Source organism: Emys orbicularis, chromosome 9, assembly GCF_028017835.1.
Source record: "Emys orbicularis isolate rEmyOrb1 chromosome 9, rEmyOrb1.hap1, whole genome shotgun sequence".
NCBI lineage: Eukaryota > Metazoa > Chordata > Testudines > Emydidae > Emys > Emys orbicularis.
Window position 1 is genome coordinate 5,081,862 of NC_088691.1, and position 20,397 is coordinate 5,102,258.

Sequence of the window (20,397 nt, forward strand, 5' to 3'; positions counted from 1 at the left end):
AGTGGGTGAACTCTACCCAGCAGAGATAAAGGCTTGAGGTCTGACATCTGTGAGAGGTGCACTCAGTGAGAACCCCAAGAAGGGACAATGGTGCAGCTAGTACAGACACCATGACACCAAGTACACTTAAAGCTACCTTGAAATTAAGGTTGAGCCCAGGACTTGATAGAAACTCAGGTGCCATAGAATGACTCAGTGGTGAAAGCCAGCGTCTTTGGGTGGAAGCCTCAGGAGCTGGTTGGGGTATGTTATTGTGCCAACGCAGTGAGTTAGCCTGGCTAGATGGCCACTCACTGCCCTCAGTTCTTGCCCTCTGATTTCAACTCCACAGCAGATGATTTCGAAAATGTGAAGCAACTTTTCCAGAACAGAGGGATCTGCCTCTATGTTCACAGGTAGGGCATGTAAGGGGATTATCTGGCCAGGAGTGGACACCCCATACTCACAAGGAAGAGAGAAACCAACACCTCTGTGTTGATCAACTTCCATACTATCTCCCTGCCTTATAAACTCCACAAAGAGTTAGGTAGAGAACTACTCCCAGCCTCCTACTGTCAATGACTGCTAAGAAAGCGATAATCTGGTTAGCAGCAGAGCAAGATGGAAGGAGATGAGCTGGGTAAATACAGTTCTAGAAGTTAGCATGGGAAGAGAGAGAAGAGGCACCCAAGTAATGAGCAGAAGTGGCAACATGAGATACAGGGTTGAGTTCCAAACGCAGTTTAGAAGAGGCAGCAGAGAAGGCAGGTCAAAGTCCTGGCAATGAGAAGGTAAAGCTTCAGAAGATGAGAGGCCCAGAGGTAGATGAGGATGTAGCAGGTGGGTTTGTGAAGAACAAGGATGATTCTGTAAAGGAAAACATGATGACTAAAGCCAAAGAGTAACTGGTAGATACCTGTGAATAGGACAGACAGCAAGGATCAAATATCAGTGATGTGGATTACTGATCTATTTCTCATGCTTTAGACAGGTCTAAGATACACATTTATTATAATCAGGAGCAAGGGACACTGTTTTAAGATTGATGTACAACTCCATACGACATTGACAATTAGACTTCGACATCTAGCTATCTTTCCACAAGAATGTGTGTGTGCAAAGCACAGTACAACATATGGGATCCCAAAGAATTTCTTGCCATAATTCACACCCAGTTTAAAGTGTTAACACAGGGAAATTTTCAGACATTCCCTCAAACTTACACACATTCAGGAACACACATAAGAATCTTTACATGCAGTGACATGCATCAGGCATATGATCCCACTTACCCAAGGTATTTGAAGGATTTTCACCCTCAGTATCGCCACCAGCTGCCTGTTCAAACTCCTTTTTCTGTTAAGTTTCCCCTATGACCTTCTCCACAGAGAAGTGCATGTGATACCTCATCAGAAGTCTTTCCCAGATTCTTTTCTGGAGATTGTAGAGGGTGTTCTTCCTGGTTGGAGGGGTAGAGGATGTGCTCATTTGGCACAATGAATGGGGTCAGGAGATTTATTTCCAACCTGGGAGAAGTATGTCTGCTTCATTCTCCTCTGTGTGGCAGTGTTGCCCATTGTCTCCTGATGCTGTGGCGATTGCACATACATTGGAATAAAAATTTAGGCAGGTCTCTAACCATTTGGAAGCTAGGTCTCATGTATGCTACGATGAATGAGCGGTTGATTTTTCCTCCAGGCTAAGGCATATGCATGCAATTTTTAAAGTGATAGCTGGCTCAATTTCACAGGTATCTGGTTTACAGAACAAGGTTTCAAAGTGTGTGCTTTAATTTGTATGCATTTCCTGCTATTTGAAATCACTTTGCATGTGTGTCTTGGATTTGAGAATCTAATCCAGTATTTCTAATGTACAAAGCGGAACAGGATTTAGTTTAGAAGTTGCACTGTAAACAAGATTAAAAGTCAATACCTTTAGCTCTCTGGTCAAACGAACTGACTACTATTTATGGTATAACCCAGCAATTTATAAAGCTACTGTATAATTAACAATTTGCAAATAACATCTTTTAACCTTAAGCATCCCAAAATCCCCTACAAACTACAGTATAAAGGGATTGTTTCACTCATCCCTGAAATGCTGTCAATTCTTGGGTAGAATAACCACTATTCAGTTGTATTCAGTGAAACTACAGGAACTGAATATTAATACTTTTCACTTCTATAGTGCCTTCCCTCCAAGAAGTTCTAAATATTTTACAAATACTCATAAATCTCCATTTTACACATGTAAAAGTCAAGGCACAGAGACGTTCCAGATAGAAAGGCATAAAGCAAGATCACACAAGAATTTGATGGAAAGATCAGAAATAGAACCAGATACCCTGACTCCAAGTGCTCTTATTCAACCATAGAGATACAGTATTCTTCAAAGTGAGGAAGAGGGGTAAGAAACCAGAGATGCAGGGGAAATTTAGGAAGGAGATGGAACTTGGCTAGGACTTTTTCGGGAATTGCCAAGTCATCTTTAGTGTCTACAAGCAGTCAGGAACATAATTTGCGTCCATTCCAAAAGATTTAAGTTTCTTCTAGATTGCTTAAATTTTTTTTTGCATACTTCCAAAGATCTCTCTAACGCTATTTATAGGTAATTACCATAATTAAACTTCAAACTGTAGTGGACCACCATCAAGATAAATGGAACAGACAAGTGGATCACTTAAAGGCTCCTACCTTCTTTGGTCTTTGCAGCAATTGCGACAGTTTCCCTCTCAGAGGTTGGAGAAGTGCCATGCTCTTGTCCTGCTCCTTCTTCGCACTTGTCCTTTGGTTTGCACTCCATTTCAGGTTTCTTTTTGGTAATATTCACAACACTTGGTGTGAGAGGCAGGCGTTGAATAGGTGCTGGTTTGGAGACTGTAGTGGGGGATGATGGCCTTTGTTTCAATACACTAGGTGAAGGTGGACGGGCCTTTTGATTTTGTCTGCAGAGAAAGGAACACTTATTAAGGCTTCACTGAAAGCCTGAAGTATTAACTGATTTTATATACATAGCAACAATATGCACCTTCTGCATTCATACTGGACAGTATCAGGACACCAAACCTGTGGCACAGGAAGTAGTGCTCATTTTGTTCTGAACGTGGTTTAGGATGAACACAGATTTAAACATACCTAGCTGTAGAGGGAGATGAAGGACGTTTTGCCAAGTTAGCAGGGGACGGAGATCTTCTACGAGCTGACGCAGATGGCGACGGAGGGCGCCTCCCAGCAGGACTTGGGTACTGCTTTTCTGTCGCCGATTTCTGATCAGATACACAAACAGCGGTAATGTACACCTTCTAAAATATGTTGAAGACACGAGAGAAATGTAGAAGTGCTATCATCACAATATTCACTTGTCACATTAAGATACCCTTGAATTTTCCTTTATCTTCCTGAACATGGCTCTAGTAATGTTATATTAATGAGGCTTTAGGATTTATAATCAACAGCATGCCCTGAAAATACAGAGGAGCTCATTCCACAAAATTCATATCCAGATTTCAAACATCCCAAAGTCTCAGGATGTTTGAACCTGGGGATATTGATAAGTAGAATATAAAGATAAATGCACACTTAGGTTTGGCTTTAAACACCCTGAAATTCTGGGGTGTTTGAAATTTTGGTTTGGAGACACCCTAAAATAAAGCTCTCTTTTTTAAGAAAAAAAGTGACTCTTTAGTATACCTATTCTTCCATTTGGAATTATTTTTACTAACTTGCATAATTAGTAACCAAAGATTATTAAAACTTTAAAAAGAAACGTCAACTTGTTCTTATCATTACAATAGTATTTTGTGACATTATCCAACAGTGTTTATCTACAATGCAAAATAAAGATATTTAACTAACATTTAGGTGCTCTGGTGCAATAAATAGTGCAGCTGACTAGGATTGCAAACGGTTATAACATGCCCCTAACCTGACCTGTCCAAAAAAAGAAAAAACAAGCCTTTTGTAAAAGGAACTTTTCAACAGACCTGTGTGGATTCTGGAGAGCTGGTGTCAGATGAAGATACAGTGGTCTTCAATCTGTCGATGCTACGGCTGCGCACAGGCACTTTAGGAGTTTGGATTGGAGAACTGATGGAACTGGCTGAAGCTGAACGAGGACAGAGGTGAGATTCTATAAAGTTAGGAATTTGACAAGACAAAAACAGAGAACCAAGTGCACAGCATCAGAACAGGAAAAAAAGGACAGAGAGACAGAGAGAGAGAGAGAGATTGTGTGTGTTAGAACGCATACAGAGAAAACACCACTGGAAGTGCACATTGCAACAGGTCATGGACACCAGACACCATCACCACCAGATTAGGAGTTCAGAAGCCACAGCACCAAGAATGAAACCATTCCGAAAGCAGCAGTCAAGTGTAGATTAAAAAAAAATAAAGTGCTTTTCCAAACAATGTCTACATTAAAAACTTTCAATACCTAAATGTAGTTTCCAATTTAGTTAAACTGTATCTTGTCATGATTATTTCTAGACTAACAGAACTCTGATGGCCAAACCCTTGCACAGGGCGAAGAAGCATATCTCACAAACGCTTCACAATGCGTAGATAATGCCGCGCTAGTTATAAAATGTTTTGTTTCGTCCAACCCACATGGAATGATTTTTCATAAAACATTGTGTGACAAACTGCAGTTACTATATCAAGTATTTTAACCTTGTTTTATGCACTTCCTTTTTATATCAGCTGCCATATAACAGTATTGCTTATTTTTACTTTTCCCCCCAAACCACATACTTTATCCACATTAACAAAACAAGATTAAAGTATGTGAAGAAACTAGAAGTGTAAAGGGTTAATAGAGAATTATAATTACTTAACCATCTCCAAAACTGTCAGCCTCTTCACATATATTAAGATGTGATGAGAAAATATGATCACTGTATGGATCCTTCACTAAACAAAGTAGTGCATATATAATATACAACTCATCTATGAAGTGTATATAGTAATGTAAATGGAGATATTTACAAATAGATTAAAACTAGCATATCTAAGATTTTAAAATATCTAGGGATACAAACATCTAATGACAGATGCTAGCTCTTAGTCACTGTACTCTTATGGATAGAACATTTTATTTTAATATCTACGGCATTCTTGTAGAGAGAACTGCACTCTTATGACCAATAATTTGAACTAGAATAGAGCAAGGAGATTATTACTGAAATTAAGTGTTAATGCTATTGAAAATACGCTAAGCTTGCTGATAGTTAAAGCAAAAGTCCTGAACCCTTGTTTGAATACCACGGAGTCAGAGCCACATCCTGGCTATCAGTACAAAACAAGAGATTTCCCTCACATGAAGTGAAGTAAAACATTTTGTGGAAAAATAAAATGCACACAAATAGCTGTGCAAACACATGAACATGAATTTTGAATCAGCAAAGGCGAGGATTGATTAGAGTCAGGTCAGCAGTGTCGAAGTTTCGTCACGATTAGTGAGGTCAGTTAATTAGCTTAAGTTATACTAAAAAAATAAAGATGGAGGAATGCATTTGAAAGGATAAAAGGCAAAAAAAAAAAAAATATGTTGATTGCGAGTTGAAAGATTAAAAAAAGAACAGGGGGAATGGACTCCAGCTAGGTGCGCATTACATTGACTTTACATTGAACATAGTACTTTCACTGGAACTTTCTTAGATTCAATAAACGTCACAGGTAACCTAGTCATCTTGTTCCACCAACTTTTTAGCTGAAAAATTTGCTCTCCCTCAGATAAGTCAATTTGTGCCCCATGCTTATTAGTCTCTTAGGCCTCCTTTGAAATGTTACTAGTTTTCCAGTTCTTCCTCCTAAGCCGTCACTTAAATTCAAATGCAGATCTCAGAGACAGCTCAGTGCAAAAATAAATACCAGTATACAATTCTCTGCAGAATGAATGAACTGGTATTGTAGTTTAAAAGCCAATACTATTCTATGAAATCGCAAAATAAACATGCAACATAAAATATGTATTGCATTAATTTTACTAAAGTAAATGTTAGTGAAGTATTATACATAGTGATGGGTTATCTAAATGTCTGAATTGTGCTGAAAGGTAACATAGTTAGCAACTGTCATATCAACTCTTGCTTTGAAAGCAACTACTATCACTTTCAGGCTTTTACTGCACTCCTGTTACCTGAGGGATCTTGTCCATCAGCCGATAATGTAGCAGCACTTTTACTCCTAGCTAAGGAGGCCTGTGTGGGGGCGAGGAGGCGACTGATTACATTACTCTCCAGAGGACTGATCTGAGAGCGACGAGCTGAATGATGGGAACAAACCAAAAAGGATTCAACATGAAGTCATATAATGAAGAAAGTAAGCATCAAAGAGAAAAGGAGCTTTGGGAGTATTGTTGCAAATCATAACATTTTCAGAAGAAAATATTAAAGTAATGAAGAGGGAAATACATAGTAATAGTATAGCAGGATTAAACATTGCAATCAGATATGATTGCATTTGTTGTCCGTGACTTATTACTAATTGTTATGTGCAGAGAATGATATGCAAACAAACATAAAACACAGATGGAGTGCTGAAATAAGTCAAAACATGGAAAGCTTTGGATTCAGCTTTGCAGAGGTTATATTCATTGGAAGTCAGGATGCAACAGAGGATATTACAACAGACTGGTGGCACAAACCAGAGAAAAACCTTGCAGATTATTGCCAACAGTTGTTAGCTATTGTTAAGTCTTATTTGCACACACAAGCTCACATATATAGTAATCATTGTCAACTCAATATGAAAAAGGATTCCAAGCATTCTACTCTAGTTTCTTATCAGGGCAAGAGCTGTTAAGAAGGAAAATTTCAAATGTGTTAATTGAAAGGGAGATGTTTGTTAAAGAAGCTGGCATCCATTAGCTTCAAGTAGAAAATAGTTATTAGAAAGAAGTTTTTAATAAAGAAGTGTCTTGTACTTTAAGGATGGATGTAAAAAGAAAAGCAGAGACACAAATGAGAACAGATTTCCCCCCTAAATTGGAGGCACTAAACTCAGTCCAGCAGCAAGAACAGAGAAGTTGCTTGTAAACTGAAAAACTAAGAGCTTTTAAAGCCAAACAGAATAAGATACAGGAAAAAATATTAACGTTTAAAGTGAAATGATTTCTTTATCTTAAATTTATCAAGATTATCTTTCCAAGCTTTAACTCTTTGACTTGTATATGTAATGGTTTTGCTCACCTACTTCTAGCATGATTAAGTGTAATTCACAAAAACCCGAAAGGATTTTTTGTCAGAGATAAGAAATTTAAAGAGCTTAATCTTTACTACTAAATAACTAGAATTCTCACTAAGTTTCCAGATGTAGAGGAACCAGAAGAAACTACTCAAGTAACGTAATCCTATCCAATTTCACTGTGCATTGCTTTTAAATAGCAAGATTAGGATTTAGTTTTATAAATAGCTAACCACCTGGTCTTTCTTCCTTTTTCACTTTCTCTAGTTCAGTAGAAGAATGGGGTTTACTACTTATTCTATTCAAAGACGTGCTCCTCTTCTTTTCTGTTCCTCCTAGAGACCAAGTGCAAAGGAATATTATTTTTAACAAGAGATTTGCATAGTTGATTTTCTGAATTGCCCACTTCCTTTCTTTAAAAAATTATATTTTGCCAAAAATAACTATAAACCAGAATTGTTAATCATTATGCAATACTTCGGCTACACAAGTTGTATGTATTGGTTTACTTCTCACCCACCCCAAGTACAGCTTCAGAGAAAACACACTTGCATATAGAAACAGCAGAATTCTGGATACAATGTTTGATATAGCTAGTATGTGCGTAATGATACCCAAGTCCAAATGGTCATATTATATGCACAATAGTCTACACTGTTCAGAGTGAAAGTATTTCTAAACAAAGTTTAGAAATTTCAGTTTAAACACAATTTAAATTTAAGAAATATTCAATTTGCTATCCCCTATTCAAAAAATGTTTCCTGCACCTTTCTGTTCCACCTGTGAACCTTTTGGTGGTGGCTGCTCAGACTGCAGAGAAACTTTGTTACTCAGTCTGTTTAATGAAGCACTTCTCTTTGTGGTACCTGTAAGTGAAAGTGCAAATTACGTGATTACATTTGATATAGAATCCTAAAGTGTTCCTTTAACCACCTACCCCTTTTTTCTATATACAGTATAAGTCATAGCAGCGTAATCAAATCTTATTGATTTATGAACCATACAGAACCACCTTGTGGCAAGAAATAAAAAGTGCACCCTCAAATAATTGGAGCGCACAAATAATCATTCTGAATCCTTAAATTTCTAATCTATATACCAAATTTCTGTTAACAAGAAATAAAGAGACAGACAGACATGAATCAATAAAGATTCAATAAAGAAGTATATGATAAGGCTCTAGATGAACTGAAGAAAAATGTGTTTGATTAACTTGTTTTTAAATCAGTTCAATTTAAGAGTATAAAAATATCTATCTGGCCAGTATTATCAGGAATATAAAGAGTGCTTAAAACAGAAGTTCTACATAAATACATATAGGTCTTAAAGGCATAAAACAAGGTTAATCTAAATTATACTATTACATAGAACAAAACCGCTTTGAAAGCACATCTCAGTGTGCAAAATGGTTGTTATATTTTGACAGATAGGTTCTAGTGGTGGGAGGAACTTGAAATCTCATATTTTCCCTATGCAAGTACAGTTAAGGCAGCTAATAAAGAAAAAAAATTAAATCAGATTAAACTTTTTTTTTTTTTTTTTTTTTTTTAAAAACAGCATCTCAGATGACAATGCGTCAGACTGGACCCAGCACACAAGTTACAACCATCCTAGGTGGGCACCTCTCTGAAGCTGTGGTGGGACACAGAAGAGCTGCAGCAGAACCTGAAGAGCTGTGCACATTCCATGCATCATTCACGCAAAGACTAGCTGTTCTCTGGAAGCCAGATCAAGAGTGTACAATTGCTCTGACCTGTTCAGTTGGTATGAGCAGAATCTTGGAGTCTTGATCTAAATCTCTCTTCGTTGTTAGAGAAAATAAAGGTGAGCACTGGACATTTCCCCCAAAGAGTCTGAATATTCACACCGTTTCAAGGCAATTGAACCGGTATTCCTACTCTGTGGTCCACCAAGGGCACCCACTTAAGATTTCCGGCTCTCAGCCATCACCTCTCTTGGGCAGAGACCCGCATCTCACTCCCTTGTAACCAGAGATTTTGAGGCTATACAGCTCCCTGCCTTACATTGTGATATCCCCAGCAAGCCAGACTCCCTAAAAGGCCAGCATCTGTGCTTTCCTTTTCTCTCAGATGGCTATTACCAATGTATTGCCCGCAATTACAAGATACTACACTGCTCCTTCTAGGCATTCATATTTATTCTTAAGGTAAAAGCATTACAGAGAAAACATTAAAACAACAAAAGAACCTTCATGCATGTAAAAAAGCTTACCACAGGTCACCCCCAACTCCAACTGCAACCTAAGGCTTTGGTAGGTTTTAGTCCTTCAAAACCCACAACTGGGTTTTCCCTGTGGTTACAAGTTCATCCATCTTAGCTCCAGAACCAGAAAGAAGGCCCCGAATCAGTTTAAGCACTGGCTATTTATCTAAAAGTCCTATCTTTGTCTGGTGATATCTGGAGAATCCAGTCTGAACCAGACTATGCAAGCCTCCATAGGACATGATATCTCTCTGGAAGTGTTATAACCTGAGTGATTTGCAATAATTAGCCCCTACTGTTTTCATTTTCTGAAACAGCTGTGGTACTTCATTTGGGAAGGAAAAAATCAAATGCACAACTACAAAATAGGGAATAACTGTCTAGATGGTAGTACTGCTTCAAAGTATCTGGGGGTTATAGTGGTCTACAAACTGAATATGAGTCATTAATGTGATACAGCTGCAAAAAAAGGCAAATATGATTCTGGGGTGTATTAACAGGAGTGTTGTATGTAAGACACAGGAGGTAATTGTCCCACTCTACTCGGCACTGGTGAGGCCCCAGCTGGAGTACTGTGTCCAATTCTGGGCACCACAGTTTAGGAAAGATGTGGACAAATGGGAAAGAATTCAGAGGACAGCAACAAAAATGATGAAAGGTTTAGAAAACCTGACCTTTAAGGAGAGATTGAAAAAACTGGGCATGTTTAGTCTTGGGAAAAGAAGACCAAAGGGCGACCTTATAAAAGTCTTCCAATATGTTAAGGGTGGTGATCAAGAGGATGGTGATCAATTGTTCTCCATGTCCACTGTAGGTAGGACAAGAAGTAATGGGCTTCATCTGCAGCAAGGGTGATTTAGGTTAGATACTAGGAAGAACTTTCCAACTAGAATGGTAGTTAAGCTCTGGAATAGGCCTCCAAGGAAGGCTGTGGAGTCTCCATCATTGGAGGCTTTTAAGAACAGTTAGACAAACACCTGTCAGAGTTGGTCTAGGTTTACTTGGTCCTGCCACAGAGCACAGGGCTGGAATTGATGACTTCCAGCCCATTTGTAGGATTATATGATTTCTCGGATTTCTCTTAAGCCACTTAATATAATAGGGTTTCCCAAAAATACTGGAGAAAGTTGCTCTGTCAGAGTTTCTGTTACAGAACGGCAGTAGGTTTAGTAGCAAACCCTTTTGGCTGATAATTTATTAAATGTGTTTTCCTTTCTGTGTTAGAGTGCATATAAACCAGAATTTTATAAACCTCTTTGCTTCTGGTTCATACCTAGAGCCTAATCCTGCAAACACAGATATATATAAATAATTCTAATTACGAGTAGTCCCAGACTTGAACTGGGATAATCACACGTGTAAAGTTACCCACATGTATATCGGTTTGCAGGATTGAGCCCTTAATCTGTCTTCATGTTAGGCTTCAGAAAAAAATGTTATCCTTTCTCCTCAATTTATGCATGATTTTTGTAACAATAAGGGATAGTAATTTCTGGAAGGAGGGAAGCAGTCCACCACGACTGCCCTCTAAACGTGTTAGCATAGCATTGCAGAGGGTTCAGAGAGATCTCTCTTAGCCTTGAGAACATAAAAGAAAAAAGACGTTATTTGTGGTGGTGGAATTAATTTTTAATTTTCTCCTCTAAAAGCAGATTAGCGACCTTCCTAGTGTTACTATCAGCTTTTCGGTCTGGAAAAGGCATTATGACACGTACTTCATAAGAGGATTGCAGTCAGACACAGAACTATAGCATTATTGGTAATATTTTCTGGTGCTTGTTTAGTTTTTTTGTTGTTTGTTTTTTTAAATAAATCGCTTCTGTCTGAAAACGTACTTAATGCTACACGTAACACTTATGTTCCCTATAACGAAAAAAGGAGAAAAAATAATGCCATTTTTCCAGTTTGTTTACTTTATGCATTTGATAGTATTTCCCCTATTGGTATGATTTTACACAGCAACTGGAGAAACCTTTTAAAAATATAAAATAGGACTGTAAATCCACAAAAATTTGCAGGGGGACACTGGAACAAGTGTTATATCAGGAACTAATTTTTAAGAACTGACTGGATTTCAGGTTGATTACGTCCCTCAGCAGTAGTAGGCTCAGCAGTGTTTACCCCAGGGTTTTGGAGAGAACAAAGATAAACATCAAGAAAACAAGCAATGCTCCATTCTGGAAAAAAAAAATGTATGTACATCATTATAGAGTTTGTAAGGTGCAACAGTTTAATACAGTGGTTTTCAACCTGTGGTCCACAGACCCCTGGGGTTTCACAGACTATGTCTAAGATTTCCAGAGGGGTCCACACCTTCATTCAAAAATTTGTAGGGGTCTGCAAATGAAAAAAAGGTTGAAAACCACTGGTTTAATACATTGGAACTAATGGTATAGGGATTCTGCATGGCTAGTATGAAGATACGTCCCATGAAACCGCAATGCCCAAGTGTCAACGTGAAAAAGGGAACAGCAGAATTTTCACACTTTTTTTGCCCGTTTTACAATACAATTCTACATCTTACAAGGTATCAGGGCTCTACAATATGTAGAGCATGAGTTCAGGGCCATGCTACAGATTTTAATGCCAAGATGCAAATTTTTTGTTGTTGTGAATATGCAACCAAAGATTTGAATCTATTTCACTCAGGAAAATACCGTATATACTCGATCATAAGCCGGTTCGTTTATAAGCTGACCCCCTCCCCGCAAGATGGATAAGTAAAAATGGAAATTTTTTTATAACCCGTTCATAAGCTGACCCTATAATTCAGGGGTCAGCAAACTTTTGCTCCCGGGCCATCAGGATAAGCCGTTGGGGGGCCAAGATGGCTTGTTTACCGTGCCTGCAGATGCTCGAGGAGGTAAACCTAAGTAAACAAAGTGTCCCGGCGCGCCAGCTGCTTACCCTGACGGGCCGGGAAAGCAACTGGGGGGGAGAAGCTGGGAGTCAGGGGAGTAACCCCTGTGACCACCCCCCACATGACCCCACCCCAGCCCAGGACCCTCACACTCTCCCCATCCCATCCCTTCTCACCTTATCTGGGGAGGGCCAGGGGAGGATGTCTCTGACCTGGCTGGAGCTGCTCCAGCAGGCTGGGCAGCACGGCCGCAGCGTGTTCCGGTGGGCTGGGCCGGGTGGCCACAGCCTGCTCTGGGGGGCGGGGCCGAGCAGCACGGCCGGAGCTGCAGCTGCTTTGGAGGCTGGGGGGAGAGCAGCGTGGCCAGAAGTGGAGAGACTCTGGCCCCGCCTCTTCCCTTCTCTCTCTGCTGGCTGTGCTGCCTCTCCTTGCTCCCTCTGTTGGGGGGAGGGGCTGTGTCCCACCTCTCCCTCTCTATACTCGTTCATAAGCCGACCCCCGTCTCTGGTGCTTCCCTTTTTTACTAAAAAAAATTCAGCTTATGAACGAGTATATACGGTAGTTGTCTTCTGTGCAATTTTTAAAAAAACCCAATTACTATGTTTAGTATTATCTAAAATTAAGTCTGTGATTTAAGGCATGCAAACCCTTAGAGTTGGTGTGAAATGGTTAATTCATAAATCGTTCACCAAGATTTGGCTTTAATAAAACTGAATCCTAGAAATATGAAAAGTGATCTTTACCATTACTCTCCTGCTGTAACACAAAGATCACAACCAAGGATTGGGTCAAAAACCTGCACAGTTTGCTGGATTAACAAATTGGGTAAAATGCATTTGAGATCATATGAGCAATGAATTAACAAATAGGTCGGAGAAACAGTACACATTATCTACCCCCAAGAACCCCCCCGCCAAAAACCCCAAAACACTTACTCCGATCAGGAGAGTTTAGAAGTGCTGTAGAAGATGACAAACGTTTGTTAATGACAGCTTCTGTTTGTTTGAGGTTTGCTGTGGATGTGGAACGTTTGCTGGCTGCAGAAAGAAACGTTTATTTTAGCATTTATCTTCAGTCAGAAAAAGTGTCCTTTAACATATTTCTCTGGGGATAAATTTGGAAGTGTAAGTATTACTTCCCAAAAGCCATTTCCAATTCTGCTCCGATTCTTTTACACAGTACTTCCCACTCAAGGATCTCAAAGCACGTTACAAAACAATTCATAAATCACAAATCCCTTTGAGGTAGGTAAGTATTTCCTGGTAGTGCATGCTAAACGTAGCACAAACCAGCATGGTAAAACCCTAAAATTCTGCACATTATGTTGCATGCATATCAAATGTTAATGGCAAAGCTGGTTAACTTATTAGCAAATAAAGCCATACTAAAGGGAAAATAGGGTTACTAACCTTGGAAGGAGCTTCTTTTCCCTTTTCAAAAGGCTCCCCAACATGCTATGGCTGTTTCCTCTAAAATCAGCCAATATATGAGAATTTGACTGGATTGGCCTGCATGTATGTATGTATGTGAGTGAGTGTACAAACCCCAGAATTGCTACATTGCTACCCTCTCTGATACACCAAGAAATTGTTTTAAGGAGGTGTGAAAGGACAGCAAAGTAAGAGCAGATTGAGAAAGAAGAGAAGTTTCCTTTTTTAGGACATTCCACTCCCACAGCATGATTTGAAATATCTACTGCATAGCACCTGAATAATAAATGCCAGAAATAAAGATTTAAGTTTGGGATACTTTTTCTAAGGCAGACACAAAGGTTATTTTATAATGGAAGATGACAGAGAACTGGGATAGCTGCAACAGCTTTTGGAGTTTTTAGATGAACTTCAGGAATTTTCTAAGGGAAATTACATCCACTAATAGTTATTTTCTATCACTTCCTTGCTAATTCCCTTTCCTTATTATTATTATTTTTTTTAAATATAGGATATGTGCTACAGGTGGGATTTTCAAAAACACATAGCAATAGCCTGACTATTCACATGAACTTGTTATCAAAAAGTCAACTGACTCTAAGTATGAGTGATATAGAACATTGTAAAACCTTATTAGGAACAAGAGATATGTACATGGTATTTGCATTTCCATTTGCAAGAAAGCTTTAAGTTACACCCACCGTTTAGGATTCTAACGAACCCTACTTAACCTGTCTGGCCGACACAATTTTAATGACTTGATAAGATGGCTTCAATTATTTAGTCTGGCCATTAGCATGAAGAATTGCTTCTGAGGTCCTAGGGAATTATCTGAGAAAAATTTCATTGTATCAAATCAATGGTTTCTTAATTATTGGTATGACTTCGTTCTGTTTGTAGGATTTTCTTTGGAAAAAGAAAGTTATAAATCATTTATATATGAAAAATTGCAAGAATTGAGACAAGAGTGCAACATAATGCCAGGGTATTTTTTCAATGTGCACACGGGGCCTACACGGGTACTAGAGTGTGGCATCAAACGTCATGTCTGGTGACCATCATATTCTCTAATGGCATGCACCTTAGTCTCTCAGGCACTTCATCATCTGGTTTTGTGATTGGGAACTTTTCTCAATTGCTGGGATTTTGCTGTCAAGGACTCTATGTATTTTATTATGCAATGTTGCCATTTCTCCCAGGCTTCTTGACAACAGAATCTAACCCTGCACCAAGTGGAAAGCTCTATAAACTGGCATTTCTCCTGCACCCAAACTCCCTCCCAGAGCACACACACACCCTCCCCCCCACACACCCCCAAACTCCCTGCCTCTTAGTTAACCAGCATTTTTCACTTACCGGCACCCCCCAGTCCCTGAACATGCTGGATAAAACAGCTTTTACTGTAAAATGCTTGATTGTGGGGTTTCTTTTTTGTTTTTTTTAATTAATTTCTAACCACCAATGGGGAGTAATCCTGAATCATGTGCATTATCTCAATGTACAATATTTTCCGTATATAGGATTTGATCTTCCGGATGTTCTTGAAATGTCTGATTATGTATGGTTTACTTTTCAGTACACTTGTGAATCTACTGCTATCTCAGCCAGAGATTTACCTTGCTTGATCAAGAGTTCTAAATATTTATATTCACATGAAACCAGTTCTGATCATGACAGAATGTGCCTGGAAAGAAAGATTGTTGGGCTACATTTTCTTGGATCATGAATTACTAAACACGGAAGGCTTTTCTGCAGTATCTGGAATAGCTTTGGTCTCCCAGCATATTTAAAAGTGGACCAACCTATCTCTGAATATGCCACATGAACAGACAGTCAGAAGAGAATATTGCAAATATTCTATAACTCTCTTATAATGATGTTGTTAGAGAAATTAAAACATTGTTTATCAATAATGTGATAATACTATAGCAACCACAACGTTAGGCATTTTTCAGCTAGTGGGAAACAACTGGAATTAATACATGTACCTCAGGATGACATGTTTAATAGAAGTGAATCAATCCAATCAAACTGGTTAATTTTGGAGAAAACTGCCAATCCATGCTGAGGGGAGCAGGAGAAGAGGGAAAAAATGTGCTCTGGCAGTTAAATCATGCTCAGTTAAACTTTCATTGAGTTTTCAAGCCTCATATTGTCAGCATTATGAGACAGCTGGACTAGATTAGTATCGCTACGAGCATGCACAGATTTTTCAGTGCTCATAGACTTAGCTGGGTCTCAGATGAGGGGGCTGTCATTTTAGCCCTCAGTTACAAACAATAAATATCCCTGATTACACATAGGCCAGGTCTACACCAAACCTTTCCCAGCATAGCTATGTCGCTCCAGGGCATGAAGATGCATGATCCCTGATGGATGCAGATGTGCCAGCAAGAGTGTCTACTGTAGATGCAGTTCTACCAGGCAATTATTTTGCTGGAATAAACTATACCAGCAAAAACAAGTTTGGCTGCTGTAAATGGTGTCCACATTGAAAGTGCTTTTGCCAGTATAATATACCACCAAAGCCCTTCAATTGTAGACCTGGCCTTAGAAACCATTTGAATTGCTTATAAATTAGTCTATGAGTGTGTCTCAAGCTCTTCCACGGAAGGTGCTAGAAAGTCAATGGAAAATGAATTTTAAAAGTTTGGAATCACTATCACTCATTGGAATAAACTGTCACTCATTATTTTTGCAAACTCCTTCCACAGAAATTAAATGTAGTTAAAGGAAAAGGCTCCCCTATATATTTGTTTGTACTATATCATGAAAATGTACCATTTGTGAAATGCACCAAATTCGTGCACTGGAGAGTTTCTCCAGCTATGGTTTAAACTGTTTGCAAAGTAACAAATCATTGTTTATAAAATTCTGGTTTACAGAGTACCATATTAATATACATTCAGCATATACCCAGAGCCAGAAAGATCTCCCAATTTTTCCCATGCTTTATATCCTCATCCTTGAGGCACTAAACCGCAGACAATACCCTGTCTCAGACTCGCTGATGAGCTCATCAATGGAAAGGCCCACCTTAATTGGCTGGGAGGGATTGTTAAATATGTAGGGCATGCTCTCCACAGAGGACCAAGTGTGCTGCTTCTGCAGTGCGCTGAGCCCTGCTGGCCCAGATCCAGCAATAGAGCTATATAAAAGTAACTCCCCTGAACTCCAATCAGTGAAAGTGAGAATTCCAGTTCAAAAGGTTAGTGGTTAGTGTAAAGTAATAGCAAAAGGCCATTTTGGAAATCAATACTACCAGCTCCACCTTCATCTGCAGTCTGTGGCTCTGTAGAAGAACAAGGTTTGTAAGATAAATCACAAGGCTGGACAGTAATTAATATAACAGAGACCCGGGGAAAGTGGAAATAATACTTATAATTAAGGTAATCATTATTTCAACAAACACTTTATAGGACTTAAGCTCTAGATACAGCCTGACAGCCAACACCACAATTAGTTCCACCTTGAGTATTTTTGAAACAATTCCAACACTAGCGCAGAAAACAAAAGTGAGCTCAGGTATGTTTTTTATTTCTGCACAGTCACTTTTAAAATTCCCATTGACTCGCATGTATCTCTGTCCTTACAACCTCCCTCTCTTCAACTGGAAATTGAGAAGTTATTATTAATAGCTCACTACACCAAGTTTGATTTTCCCTTAAAATACTTTTATTGCTCAGGAAAGTCAGGGCCTGATCATGTTTAGTGCCATGCATTGTGAAGACCTCCTTTCAGTTCCCATTATTTTCAATTCAATTTCAGTCATAGATTCCAAGACCAGAAGGGACCATTGTGATCATTTAGTCTGACATCCTCCATAACACTGGCCATAGGACTGCCCCAAAATAATTCCTCGAGCAGCTCCTTCAGACAAACATCCAATCCTGAATTAAAAACACTCAGTGATGAAGAATTGATCACAACCCTTGGTAAATTATTTCAATGGTTAACCACCCTCACTGTAAAATGTATGCCTTATTTTCAGTCTGAATTTGTCTAGCTTTATAACTTCCAGCCATTGAATCGTGTTGCACCTTGCTCTGTTAGATTGAAGAGCCAGTTATTAAATATTTGATACCCATGTAGAACTTAGACCAATCAAGTCAATCTTTAGCCTCTCTTTATTAAGCAAAATAGACCAAGCTCCTTGAGTCTATCACTGTAAGGTTGGTTTTCTAGTCCCTCTCTAATTTATCAATATCCTTCTTGAATTGTGGACCCCAGAAGTGGACACAGTATTCCAGCAGCAGTCGCCAAATACAGAGGTACAATAACCTCTCTACACCTACTCAAGATTCCGGTTTACGCATCCCAGGATCGCATTAGCTCTTTAGCACACATCATCACACTAGGAACTCTTGTTCAGCTGACTATCCACCATGACCCCTAAATATATTTTTCAGAGTCATTGCTTGCCAGGCCCCCCATCCCATAGGAATTGCCTATATTTTTTGTTTCTAAATGTATACAATTAGCCATATTAAAACACATGTTGTTTGCTTACATCCAACTTATAAAGCAATTCAGATTCCTCTGAATCAGTGACATGTCCTCTTCATTATTTATCACTCCCCCAAGTATAGAACAGAAATATTTATTGAACATTTCTGCCTTTTCTGCATTATTGTTGATAAGTTTACCAGTTCCTTTGTCAGGATTCTTTTTGTTCCTAATATATTTAAATAACTCCTTATTGTCCTTAACTCTGCTGGCCATAGATTTCTCTGGGCTTGTCTACACTACGCAGCTTTTAGCGACAAGGCTGAGTCAACACAGCCTTGTCGCTAAAAGTCAGCGTGTGTAAACACTCTCTCTGTATTTTGTCGGCACTTTTGCTGATGAAATACTTCCAGCCCCGCGAGCGGCATTAGCTTTGTCGTCAGGAGAGCGCTCCTGCCGACAAAGCCGCATTCACACTGCCACTTGTGTCGGCAAAACTTTTGTCTTTCGTGGGGGGGCTTTTTTAAGTACCTGTGAAAGACAAAAGTTTTGTCGACAATGTTGCAGTGTAGACAAGCCCTCTGTGTCCTTCCGCTTCCCTTATAAATTTTCCACAATTCCTAACTTCTGATTTATATGCATTACTATCAATTTCACCTTTCTTCCATTTGTTAAATATTATTAATTTAATTTTTTTAATAGCTGTCTTCACTTCCTTCTAAAGCGGATTGGTTAACCAGCACAGCCATCTTCCTCAATTATGGGATTGTGGCTTTTTGTGTTCTTAAATGATTCCCCGTTATCATTCAGAGTTTCCAGATCAAAGTCTTCCTCCCAGCTGATCTGGCTCATAATTATTTTCAAGCTTTGTGAAACTTGCCCTAAGAAGGGACCAAGTATACATACTACTGGTCTGGACTTAATTTTGCTTGTATATTATAAATGTGATCTAGTCATGAACACTTGTACCTAAACTGCCATTACATTTTTAGTTCTATGATCAGTTCATCTTTATCTGCTAGGACAAGGTCTAAAAGAATTCCCCTGTGTTGGCCACAACACTTTTTGAGTTAGGAAATTTTCATCTATAATGTTTAGAAATTCCAAACATGTTTTAATACTGCCAGCATGAGACCTTCAGCATGTGTCATTCAAACTCAAGTCCCCCATGATCATGCAGTTTTTCCCCTATAAATTATAGATAAGTGATTAAGGAGGCAGGTCATCCTGTTCTACTATTCTAATGGGCTTCTGATCAGCAGAAACTGCTAATTGCATCAAATTACATGATGGTTTAATAAGGACCTGTTTGAGACCAAGTACATTTAAAATGTGTAACCTCAGGTGGGATTCAACACTAACTCCAGAGCTGAAAAGTTTGAGCATTAACCCCTGTGCCATCTTACCCATTTAACCTCTATTTAAAACATGGAGTATCATCAATTAGTATTCAAAGCAAGTCTATTAAAGGAAGCATTTTCAAGGCATTTTACATGTCATGGCTGCATATTCATTATATTAAACAATAACAGTATTAAATAGAAATCATTAAAACAGAATTATAAAAACTACTTTTGAATTAATCTTCAAGACATCTTAATTATAAATGCGACAACACTATAAATCAACATAATGCTCTAAATTTTAGCTACCCTTACCAGTCTTGCTGTCTGAATTTGAAGTTACAGACCCTCCCCATGACCATCTCTTTTGTCGTGTTTCCAGCCGTTGGCTCCGCTCCAAGGTACGATGCACAACTGCTTCATATCGCTCCTATTACAAAATAATATCTCTCTAAGGCTATATAAACCATTATTAAGCACAACTATGTTCAACACAAAACAATCTTTCTTCCCCAAAGAGCTTGAAATCTATCAAAAACATCTGTTTTACCTGCACCATGTGACCATAACTAATTCTAAAACAAATTTAATGTGCAAAAAGGCTGAAGACACCAATTAATCACTTTAATATAATGCACAAATATTCCTCTAATATTTCACACAGAGATGTGCTACACTGAAGTGAAATTAGACTTTTAGGGTTAACACATTCAAAGTGCAGTTGATCAAGAATCTGCTGTAGCGACTATGTATCAGTTCAGATATATTATATAGAACAACAACACTTATCCACAGGTGTCTTGATTATTAGAGACTTATAAATAAATATAAAGTGGGAGGAAGGATTATAAAATCTCAAGTGTTTAACTGTCAATTCTAGTTTTCCAACGAAGCAACCATTAGGGTATGAAACTTCAGAATTCTCCTGAAAT

At 38.7% G+C, this 20,397-nt stretch overlaps 1 protein-coding gene across 1 annotated transcript in view; it reads right to left on the reverse strand.

Moving 5' to 3' along the window:
- MAP7D3 (MAP7 domain containing 3) overlaps window positions 1–20,397 on the reverse strand; it is a 58,800-nt gene that overhangs the window by 14,753 nt on the left and 23,650 nt on the right. The window contains exons 5-13 of the mRNA XM_065410848.1: window positions 19,781–19,895; window positions 16,939–16,968; window positions 13,182–13,283; window positions 7,931–8,029; window positions 7,400–7,498; window positions 6,118–6,243; window positions 3,962–4,083; window positions 3,114–3,244; window positions 2,673–2,923 (exon numbers count right to left, since the gene is read on the reverse strand). Coding sequence (XP_065266920.1) covers window positions 2,673–2,923; window positions 3,114–3,244; window positions 3,962–4,083; window positions 6,118–6,243; window positions 7,400–7,498; window positions 7,931–8,029; window positions 13,182–13,283; window positions 16,939–16,968; window positions 19,781–19,895 — 1,075 coding nt within the window. The remainder of the gene's footprint in view (window positions 1–2,672; window positions 2,924–3,113; window positions 3,245–3,961; window positions 4,084–6,117; window positions 6,244–7,399; window positions 7,499–7,930; window positions 8,030–13,181; window positions 13,284–16,938; window positions 16,969–19,780; window positions 19,896–20,397) is intronic.